Source organism: Heterodontus francisci, chromosome 16 (assembly GCF_036365525.1).
Source record: "Heterodontus francisci isolate sHetFra1 chromosome 16, sHetFra1.hap1, whole genome shotgun sequence".
Lineage (NCBI taxonomy): Eukaryota > Metazoa > Chordata > Chondrichthyes > Heterodontiformes > Heterodontidae > Heterodontus > Heterodontus francisci.
Window position 1 is genome coordinate 42,753,059 of NC_090386.1, and position 12,211 is coordinate 42,765,269.

Sequence of the window (12,211 nt, forward strand, 5' to 3'; positions counted from 1 at the left end):
TGAGATGCAGTATTAGCTTGTATGTCCCTAAACTTATTTACCCAAGATGCAGAATGGCCATTTTGCACACCTATGAAATGTGCATCAAAATAGAGAAAGCTTAAAATTTCATCCAGTAGGGTGAAAGCAAATCTCTAATCTTTACTTGGACTATTTCTAAATGGCACTCTGAACAAAAATATTTTTAAGCAATAAACCTGCTGAGTTACTTGAGCAGAGACAGGAAAGAGTATTTGGTGCAGTGAAGGGAAAATGATGTGGCAATTGCTTGGATGTCATTGTCTGAAAATTTGATTTTTTTTTTTTTTTCTCAAAGATGCCAGCCTTGGATGGTCCAAAGTGTGTTGTGGAATCAAAGCAAAATTCACAGAATCAACCACCTACAGGGAGCTTGTCAGCACAACATATGGTGTCTACTTGTAATGTAGGCCAGAAAAGCGTACCACTTCAATCACGGGTTCTGACTGCCAATTCAGCTCCGAACAAGCGTCAGGTATTAACAAATCAAGTAAAACAGACAGCACAAGTGCCTCCCCATCTGAAACAGGCTTGCCAAAAAGCAGAAGTTCAACAAATTTGTGAACCTCCTAGAAATCAAACCCATGTGCAACCTTCAGAGGTGCCAAGTGATGGTAGGTATTATCTTCTTTGGCCTCCTTATCTCGAGAGACAATGGGTAAGCGCCTGGAGGCGGTGAGTGGTGTGTGGAGCAGCGCCTGGAGTGGCTATAAAGGCCCATTCTAGAGTGACTGGCTCTTCCACAAGTGCTGCAGAAAAATTTGTTTGTCGGGGCAGTTACACAGTAGATATACTTCTGCTTAAACCAGATATTGCACAGAATACTTTTTTTTTATAATTGTACGTTTCAAGTGCAATACAATTTGTGCTGATTTTGTAGCTTTAGGTAACTGGTCTTTGCAGTTTAATTGGGCTTTCTTAATTGATCCACTTGTATGGTTTAACACTATTCAGACATGTGTTCTGTGGTGATCTCTACAAATTAGAAGTAGCATGTGCTAGAATGTAAAACTGGTAAATGTTAACCAACATGTTGAGGCATTTTGGCTGGCAAATTTTGCCAAATGTTTAGTTCCCAATGAGCATACTATAGCAGACATTTTATTAGTAGTTATCGCTTAGGATAAGGGTGAAGAGCATTTCATTTTTGGAAGTTTGCAATAGTGTTTTCCCATAGACCTATATGAATTTTTAGGGTATAAGGGTGAAGAATAGATTAACTCTGATTACTTGGATTGCACTAGCATAGACATGGACTGAATAGCCATCTTGTATCTTGTCATTATATTAATGCCAAGTTATCTGCTTCCCAGCACGTGAGCTGTGAGGGGGGAAAAAAATCTTACAATGGCTAGCAGGAACCTACACAAGTAAATACAACTTTTTAATTTCAGCATTTACTGTCTGATGCATGTAAAATCATTGCATCATTCTTTCTCCCAAACTAACGTAGGTATGCTGAACAAGACGCCATGTTTCACTGGTGAACAGATTGACCACAAGTGTCCCTAGTCTGACTACCCCAATAATTTTGGCTTGCATGTCTGGTGCTCTTCAAACATCCCAAAATGCTTTGCAACTAGGGGATTACTTTTTAAGCTGCATGGTCTGTTTTGGGGTGGGCATAGTGAGTGAGTGTTCAATTGATCAGTGGTAGGCTAGGGTACAAAAGACCTCTTATCTTGGCAGTGTCATGTGATCTTTTGCCTGAATAATTATGCACTCATTTGCCTAATACTTTGTGCTAGATGTTCTCAAGTTTAACACTGGTCACTATCCTAAGCAGGAATTCACATTTTCCCTCCCATGATGCAAATTGTGCCTTTACTGCCCCATATCTAAGCTATAGTTTGACCTTGGGATTCTAGCAAAACAACACTCTGTATACTTGCTACTATAAGATCACATGCCACCATGTTTTCCTGTCTTTCTGGAAGGCACACAGAAAATCAATATAGTAAGTTGATTGGAAAACAAGAGTTCACATAAAATGGGAAAAGTGTGTTGTGAAATTTGACAATTTCTCATCACACTGTTTTCATGAAGTCAAAAATGCAATTGGTCGTCTGGGTGCAAAGCCAGCTGTTCCTAAGCTAATTACTGTATTCCTATGTTGCAGTCTGTACATGTTTATAAGGCCAGTGTCTCTTGCCAAGCTAGGGTATACAGACCACCTTTTTTGGTGTAACCTATAATTGAGCATTTGTTGACTTTGTCAGCAAATTCACCTGTGGCTGAAATGTTTAATTTAACTAATTTAGTTAAATGACCTCTGGAATCTTCCCATGCTTTAAACTACAAAAACACAAAACCAAACAGATTTTCCATCCTCATTGAGTCTCATTTGATACCACAAATCACCTAAGGTTCTATCTATTTAATGTCTGGCTGTAAGTCAAAAAAAAAGCTGGGTATCAGCCTTGGCACCATGGTAGTCTTGCCTCTTGTGTTATGTCATGGGTTCAAGCTGCACTCTTGCATTGTCAGGTGAAATATTAAATTAAGGCCCCAACTTCCCTCAAGTGAATCCACCAAGATCCCATGACTGTATTCAGATGATTAATTTTCCTCTTATACCCTGACATTTATTCCTCGACCCCACATTAAAGCAGATTTGACCATTTATTTCATAGGTTCCACAAACAAACTTTCTTAGTAATTTACTGGTTGTGAAGTGCTTTGGGAAGCCTATTTTTCTGATGCAAACCATGGCGTGGAGTCAACTCTCCCTTGTCCCCTTTATTCCCTATACCCAGTTGATCCTGGCTGTCAGGCTCAAGTTGAGTATTTGGGATAACGGATTTTAAGAGAGCCACCCTCCAGCTTAATCCACAGCTACAGTTACTGGCTTAGTACAAAGAGGAGGAACTCAGTCCTTTAACTTTCAATTTACTTTATTCACATTATTGTACAATGTAAGAATAAGGCTTATACACTTAGTTAGACAAAAACATACAACTTCCACTGAGTTATACTGTTGATAACAAAACTACCTAGAATTTATAAGCACACCCACTAGGTTCCTCTGACCTTCCCCTGACCTAGTCACAGAATACAAAGGATATTACCCGAAAAAGGGAGAGTTAATGCTGGCCAGGTGTTCTGCTCACTCGCCTCTACGTCGTTCACGCAGGGTCTTCCACTTCCACGATGGTTGATCTCCAAAGTTTTCACTGGCTCTATGCCCAAAAAGCTCTCCTTTTCCTGTTGCTTATCTCTCTCCAAATCCGAGCTGTGTCTTTCTGGTTGGCTTAAGCTTGCTCACCTCGTTCACTGCTTCTCTTAATTGGCCCAGGCCCAAAGACCCAGTATCACATTGTGTCCAAATAAGGCCCTTTTCCTGTGTCCTGTTCTTTGTCTTGTCCCATAAAGTAATTAGTTCAAACTGGTTTTTTACCAGCACAGGCCAGTGTCCGAGCTCCAGATTACTACAGGTCAAACAATCCCAGCAGTTTGTAACTGATTCTGTGTTTCTTACAGCCCCTGGCCAACATCCCCACCCTTATGATCCAAAGATACCTATCTGCAGATCAAGTTTCCCTTCTCTGTGAACCATTCCTGAGAATATCATTGTCCCTCAAATAAGTGTGCAATACTGTTGCATATAAAAAGATACGTTATAAAACTTAGTATATACAGTTTTTTCAGTTTTTATTTACATTGATAACTGTCCCTTCTGTTTCATTATAGTCCCATCATCCAATCTTTGCAAAAGTTCATTTTTCCACCTTCTAAGCTGATATACATTGAATATAACAATTATTAATGCACATAGAATCACTATGACAGCAATATGTGATACAATTCTGACCCATGGATGTATTTGAACATTAGATCCCCAATTCCGAAACTTATTCCAAAACCCTGGGTCACAACAGTTCATTTGCCTTGTCAGCATGAGTTCTAATTGTTTGTGTTTATTCCATTGATGAATTATCTCTTTTGCCTCTTCTGCTATTTGTGTCCAATCTGCTGTTACATGTGGGATGGGTGGTAATTCAGTGGCAATATATTCCTGTACCTCTTGATCTGTATCAGTACACTGGACTGAGATTCTCCTCTATCATTACCCTCTTTATTGGCTTAGGCAGTACTTGTCCACCAACAACCAAGTCCGAGGTTACATTGTGAATGGCTACATTGTGTCCCTCCAGAGGGCACTGTTTCCATCTCTCCTTGTAATTTGTAGCAGCTGTGGCTATGTAATACGTTTGCCCCACAAGGGCATATTGTAAAAAGGTCTAGTTATTAACAGGCAAAATGGACAATGAACAATTTTCATAGGTGCTGAGCCTGCAATTTTTTTTTTTTTTTTTTTGTCTCGTTGTCTCTTCCAGACAGGCCCAGTAATTTTCTTCCCCCCCCCCCCCCCCCCCCCCGATGACATTTTGACAAATCTACCTCTTAACACCGTCCATTACAATGGTATGAGATGGTGGGTTATTTAAAGATATCCAAATACACTCCTGGTACTTGCCCACATTATGGACTCTCTTTAAAGGGTAGGTCAAATTACTCCCGCGTCGGAATATGAAACACTGCCCCAACATAATATCTTCCTCTATCCTCATCACAGGTACCTAACACTGTTAGTTAAGGTAAAACTTCTGTTCCCTTCTGGTATACCCGATGTTTTTCCCATGCATGCCAACCCATCTACTCCCGCATAATACAAATTTAAATCTTCTCGCTGTCCTTTGTTGGTACAAACTATCTTGATCTGCCGAGCAAAGTTGTTTCTGGCCACGGGATAATCTTCCCGTGTTGACATTGCTTCAGGTGCGTTCATTCGTCGTGATGGCTCCAATGTGGGTTCACCTATGGTCAATCCAATTGCAATGCAATGTATCACCCTCTTCATTGTGGGCTGGACCTGTAATATACAAGTGTAATTTCTGCTCTTATTTACCATTTCTTTCTTATCCTATTTTAAGTCCAGTCTCCATACACTGAGCCAGACTGTTTATATCTTGTTCCCAATTTGTTACTGATTCTAACCGTCCATTTCTCCTAGCCCACTTACTTCCCCTGTTTTTTTTTTTTTTCCCCTCAATTTCCCTCTGTATGTGGACTTACAACTTCAGGTTGTCTTTCAAACACTTCCACTTGGATCTGCAGTTGATCCTGCTCTTGATCTCCCTGACCTTCGATCGGAACATCGGTAGCATCACATGCCAACTGTGATTATCCTGTTTTTCTCCTAACTTTAACTGATTGTGATACCAGTCACTCTTATCTGGCACCGTCAATACTTTGTATACAGATGGACTAGCTTTATCTACTATCTCATAGGAACTGGCGAACTTTGGACTCAAAAATGAGGAGGGCTGGTATATTCTGATCATTACCCTTTTTGTCCAGGGCTCAACTCTATCGGGATGGCTTTCACATCGAAATAAGCCTTACTTTGCTGTCTCTTTCCCTGTTGGTGGCTGCCATGTAATTTGCTTCCCTCACTGTGTTTCTACTAATTGCTGTACCCATTTTTCTGATATAATACTGTCCACCTCTGGTTTGGACAAGTCCAAACCTACCAACCCCCTCCATTCCTCTCATGTCCCTTCCCGTCATGAGTTTATAGGAAGTATAACCTGTTGATGAAGCTACAGTATTCCTGATTACCATCAACACATAGGGCAGAACAACCTGCCAGGTTGCCTTATGCTGCTGTACCATTTTAGCTATCGTGTTTTTCAATGTCCGATTCATCCTTTCCACAATTTCACTAGACTGTAGGGTATGTGGAATTTCTGTTTAACCCCAAAGAGGGTCATTACATTTTGCATTACATAGGCTGTAAAATGTGTTCCCTGATCTGATTCTATGCTTCAGGGTAAACCCCACCAAGTGAATACCCTTTCTAACAGAATTTTCCGTGGTGACTTTGGCTGTATTTGTTCTGGTTGGGAAAACTTCCACCCATTTGGTAAACGTATCTACTATTACTAGAATGTACTTAAACCCTCCTGGAGTGGGGGGGGGGGGGGGTAAGAGTCCTACATAGTCTCTGTAAATTAGTCCAAGGCCCTTCTACTGGTCTAGTATGTCGGAGGGCTCCTTTCTTGACATTTCTATCCAGGTTGTGTTGTGCACAGCTCAAACAATTCTTGATGTAGTGTTCCACATCACCTTTCATTCCAGGCCACCAGTACACCACCTTTATCCTTTCCAGGGTACTCTGTCCTTTTTTATGTCCCCATAAGTCATGGTACCAGTGGGTTATTTGGTTTCGTCCCCCTCTCTGGCACTACAAATTTTCCTTTCACATAAAACCACTCTGTCCTGAATATATATCTCCTTGTACTCTGTATCTATCTGACTCTACTCCTATCAGTTTTTTCCAATTCTCCATCTTTCTTCTGCTCCTCTGTTAAATCCATTACCTTGACCTGTTTTCCTTTGTTCCCCAATGTCCTCAATCGATGGCTGCCATTCCTGTCCACTAACAGCACCTTGTTTGGCTAGCTCATCCGCTTTCCTGTTCCCTTCCGGAGTAAATTTTGAATGAGCTTTTACCTTCGTGATCCCATATCCTTTCCCCTGTGCTCCTTCAAAGATGTATCTTAATGAAGGGGCTTCGCATCTGCTGAGACAAAACCCCTCTCCTCCCATAAGGGCAAATGTTCCGTGAGGCTATTACAGACATGCAATCAGAATATATAACTGATCCAGGCAGGAAGTATTCCAGGTGGCCAACCACATATGCGACAGCTGCTAATTCTGCCACCTGTGCACTCATTGTTTTAGGCAATTTTAAGGCTGCGCTAAACTTTTCCTGACCATGTTCGTCTTCTACATATATCCTGCACCCAGTCCTCCTCTCCCCATCCTGTACTGATGAGGAACCATCCGCAAAAAAATTTCAGTGGGGTTCTTGTTCCTTTGCATCTTTTACTTTCTATCCCCATTGCTTTTTCCAATCCACTCCTACCCCCTCCTTTTTGTTTTGATACAAATGGTCCCTTGGGATCATTTGCTATCCTGACTTGACACATGTTTCTCTCCTTGATGCACTAGGTTGTTTGCCAACATAGTGGTGGTTTTTACTCCTTTCATGCTTATGTTTCTTCCTTGCAACAATAGTGTCCACCTAGCAATTCTATTCTGACTTACTGACCCATCTTTGATCCTACTGTCTAATAGAACATACCCCTGTAGTTACTGTCAGTATTGTAAGTGGATTCAGTCCCACTATGTAAGTAAAATACTGTACTGACCAAAAAACTGTTAACAAATGTTCCTCACGTTGTATACCCCTGCTCTACTGGTGAAAGCATATGCTGCTGGTCTCAACTTCCCATATGTCTCCTGTAACCGAACTGTCGAGAGGGTCGTGTCTGTGATGGCTACCTCCAATGAAAATGGCTCAGTTGGATTTGGGGTTTTCAGCAGGTGCAGCAGCTAGTGCCTGCTTTAAATCTGAAATGGCCTGTGTTCAGTTTTCCACTCCCACGCCACATTCTTTCTCAATAGGGGCTGCTTTTGTAGCAAATCCATCAATGTTGTCCCTGCAATATCCTACCAAACCCAGGAAAGATCTCAACCCTTTTACATCCCTCGGGACAGTGAGTCTGCCAACTGCGACTACCTTTCGTTGGTCAATTTCTCTTTCCCAGTGTCAAGATCATTCCCAAGTAAGTAACCTTCTGTTTCATAACCTGTGCTTTTTTAGGGTTTACTTTTAGTCCCAATTTGTGTAACAATTGTAGTAATTCACTCAGTTACTGAGTGTTCCTGTTCCATTTCAGTTTGTAGCAGTAAATCATCTACATACTGCACCAGACATTCAGGCTTTGAGAACCTTTTCAACCTTTCCCTTAAACGTTGGTGAAATATATAGACTGGGAATTATGATCCCTGTGGCAGGGCAGTCCATGTATTTTGTCCTTGAAAGGTAAATGCAAATTTATATTGGCATTCTTTCTCCAGTGGAGTAGACCAAAAACCATTACTTGTTTCTAAAACAGTGAACCACTGTGCATCCTCACTCTGTTTAACTACTGTCTCTGGGCTAGTTGCTACAATAGGGGCTGTTAATGGGGTTACCTTATTTAATTCTTGATAGTCTATCGTTAGTCGCCAGCCAAATAGGTGAGTTGTTAGTGGAGGCGACTGGTCTTAATATCCCTTGTAGCAACAAACTCTATCACCTTTCCTACCTCCTCCTGACTGTTTTGGAAAAATATACTGCTTCTGTGGTTTGGAGTCTGGGCCCTGTACACACTCTTCCAGTTATTTTCCCACAATCCTGTTTATGTTGAGCAAATACTACTGAATTCCATGTGATTTGTTGTACTTCACTATCTCTACTCCTCTGGTCTTGTCCACAATTCCCCAAACGTGCATATCCTATCCTGGTATTCCCCCACTGGGACAGATATGTGATCGATACTACCCATGCCCAAGGGCATTTAACAAATTGTGCAATTAACAGGGTCAAAACAGTCCCACTTTAGCCATGTAATCACACCCAAATATATGTTCTTGTTCTCCGGGTAACTCAATGAGAACCACTGAGTGCTCTATTGCTATGTCCCCCACACTGACTTCCAATGGTACACTCTCATATCCCACTTGTGAATGTCCTGTGAATCCACGTAAAACGAGTTTACTTGGAATTTCCCAATCTACTTTACTAACATTGGTGGTTCGGGATCCTCCAGTGTCCCAAAGGAACGTGACAGGGCGGCCTCCAACCCTACCATTCACTAGGGGTCTCCCTGTGTTGTCCCACCATGTGTCACACCCATAACTGAGGCCTGCGACTGTCATTGTGGTTCGGGGTACAACCCCGAAGACTGCTATCTCTAGTATATCACATTGAGGATTTGACCTATTCAGTCCTTCTACGGGTAGGCTCTGGCGTTTGTTCTGGCTCCTCCCCGACCTACATTTTCTCGTCTCAGGCTTGGACATTCTCTTTCGAAATGTCCCTCCTGACCACAATTATAGCAGTGGGCCAGCCCTCCCGGAGTTCTCCCTGTTACTAGGACAGATCCTCTCCCCATGCCTCTACCCCTTCCTCTTGTCTGAAAGGCTGGGTGGGGTGCCCCTTGTGCAGTTCCCCTCCCTTCATTTCTTCAGGTTATCATCTGATCTTTTACAGGCATCGCCTTTCCCCAGGGGCCTTGGAAAATTTTGTTTCCTTCTCCCATGCTCTAACCATCCTCCTGAGTACCCAAGCCTCTGTCATCAGAGGGATCAAATTGATCTAGTGCCCTTCTTGATGACTCAGTGCCATGTGACACCAGCATTCTTAGCCATCGATTTCTAATCTCTGGCATTGGATTTGCTCTATCTAGGTTTGTGCCATTATACCCCTTGAAACACTGCCCAGATGCGAGCTGCAAATGCAACAGGGTATTCACCTTTTTCTTTGATAGCATTTCATTAGCGCCTCCACTGGGTCCCCTCTATTAGCACCCATGACATTTAATACTTGTTCTCTTAAAGCCTCATTTATGCCTCTACTGAGTTTCTGTTCCTCCGGTAGGGCGGAGTGTATGTGTGGGTGTAGGCACATTATAATTTTTCTTCAGCATCATCTAAGCCGTGTATTCCTCTCCGTCTGCTTGGAACAGCTCCCTAGGATCATCCCTGGGTGCACACGTCCCAATATCTTTCACAATATCCCTCAATTGCTGTACCCCCATTGGAGTGGAATATGCCATACATGGGCCAGCTGCCATCTGCCCCTATCACTGCCCTAGTGGTCACAAGGGGGGGCCATGGGGGCCGATGACTCCTTTTGGCTCTGTCATATGCTGGCGGAGGATCCTCGGGTAGATGGTCTCCATCGTGGCTGTATCTAGCTGCTTCATCTGCTAACTCATTCCAATCTATGCCCCCTTCACCATTCTCACTTCCTTTGGGTGCAAAAGCACAGATTATACATCTCTGGCTTGCTGCTCTTGCAGTCTCGCTATGTATTTTTGGCACTTTGTGTGGTCACCTGAATTACTTCTCTTTTCCTGAGCTGCTCTCTGAATCGCATTCATGGCAGTTTTTAAATCACTACATTGCTGCTTCCATCCTTTCACCTCTGCTTTAGCTGCTTGGGCTTCTCTTTCCTCCTACTTTTTTTCCATAACTAGTTTTTTGCACTGTAACTGATATTGGTTCATATGCATCAAATCTGCACTTCTCTGTCCCTGCAAATCAGTTACTTTTTTGCTAAGGTGGGCTGTTTCCTCAGTTTTTTTTTATTCTCTTCCTCTTGTCTGTTCTGCTCACTTTTCGCCTGCTGTTGGCACTCTATCCATTCCTCAAGTGAGCAACAGATAGCTACTGACTGCTGTATCTTTTTTTAAATTTCCTAGCTGACATCTCTGTGCAGTCTTCCAAAGGGCTTCCCCTACAGGTTTTCCCTTATCACTAGTGTGACCAGTGTATTCTCCGTATTGTGGCCGCTTCGCTAGTACGTATTTTTGGAGGAATCCTTTCCAATCAAAACAAACAGTCTCCAAGGTTTGGAGATTCCCTTTGTTTCGTCATGTTAGTAGCTACAAATTAACCCATAAGTTCCTGTTCTCTCTGTACTTTGCCAGTTCAGCTCGAGTCTCCTGCTGATTCAATGGAGAGATTTATCCTTGAGCCCACCCAGGGACACCGACTATGTAAACTGTGGCGTGGAGTCAACTCTCCCTTGTCCCCTTTATTCCCTATACCCAGTTGATCCTGGCTGTCAGGCTCAAGTTGAGTATTTGGGATAACGGATTTTAAGAGAGCCACCCTCCAGCTTAATCCACAGCTACAGTTACTGGCTTAGTACAAAGAGGAGGAGCTCAGTCCTTTAACTTTCAATTTACTTTATTCACATTATTGTACAATGTAAGAATAAGGCTTATACACTTAGTTAGACAAAAACATACAACTTCCACTGAGTTATACTGTTGATAACAAAACTACCTAGAATTTATAAGCACACCCACTAGGTTCCTCTGACCTTCCCCTGACCTAGTCACAGAATACAAAGGATATTACCCGAAAAAGGGAGAGTTAATGCTGGCCAGGTGTTCTGCTCGCTCGCCTCTACGTCGCTCACGCAGGGTCTTCCACTTCCACGATGGTTGATCTCCAAAGTTTTCACTGGCTCTATGCCCAAAAAGTGCTCTTCTTTTCCTATTGCTTATCTCTCTCCAAATCCGAGCTGTGTCGTTCCGGTTGGCTTAAGCTTGCTCACCTCGTTCATATCTCTTTTTTTTTTTGAGATACAGCACTGAAACAGGCCCTTCAGCCCACCGAGTCTGTGCTGACCATCAACCACCCATTTACACTAATTCCATATTCCTACCACATTCCCACCTGTCCCTATATTTCCCTACCACCTACCTATACTAGGGGCAATTTATAATGACCAATTTACCTATCAACCTGCAAGTCTTTGGCATGTGGGAGGAAACCAGCGCACCTGGAGAAAACCCACGCAAACACGGAGAACCTGCAAACTCCACACAGGCAGTACCCGGGTCACTGGAGCTGTGAGGCTGCAGTGCTAACCACTGTGCTGTCACCTCTTAATTGGCCCAGGCCCAAAGGCCCCGGTATCTCACTGTATCCAAATAAGGCCCTTTTCCAGTATCCTGTTCTTTGTCTTGTCCCATAAAGTAATTAGTTCAAACTGGTTTTTACCAGCACAGGCCAGTGTCTGAGCACCAGGTTACTACAGGTCAAACAATCCCAGCAGTTTGTAACTGATTGTGTTTCTTACAGCCCCTGGCCAACACTGAAGTGGTAAAAAGACTTGTATAAATGCAAGATCTTTACTTCCATCTGTCTCCCTCTCCTGAGTTGTTACTTGAATCTAGCCTTGTATTAAATGTAGCAACACAAATTAAAACAGCCCATCCAAGTCCAGTTCCAAAATATTACAAATGTCTAATTTGAAAGGCATAACTTCTGACAATCCATCACTTAGTACTGCATTAATGTGGGTTTGGATTATGTGCACTTAAACCCAGAATTGCAGCCATGTTTGTATTTTTTTTTAAGGAGTGAGGAGGGAAGAACTGGAACTTTGAATCTTTGGTAGTCCCAAAAATCTTAGTTACCAGGAGAAAACTTCTTCCCAGTACAAAATCTTGGAACTCCCTACCTAACAGCACAGTGGGTGTATCTGCACCACAAGAACTGCAGCAGTTCAAAAGGCAGCTCACCAGCACCTTGAGGGAAATTGGGGATGGACAATACATGT

General features: G+C 42.6%; 1 protein-coding gene across 3 annotated transcripts in view; it reads left to right on the forward strand.

Annotated features, from left to right (window-relative positions):
* The window catches only part of LOC137378073 (aurora kinase C-like), a 51,649-nt gene that overhangs the window by 18,165 nt on the left and 21,273 nt on the right, over positions 1–12,211 (forward strand). For all 3 annotated transcript variants that reach the window (XR_010976546.1, XM_068048139.1, XM_068048138.1), the window contains exon 3: positions 317–632. Coding sequence is in view for 2 of the 3 variants with exons in the window: in XM_068048139.1 (XP_067904240.1) it covers positions 317–632 (316 nt within the window). In the remaining variant the exon portion in view is untranslated. The remainder of the gene's footprint in view (positions 1–316; positions 633–12,211) is intronic.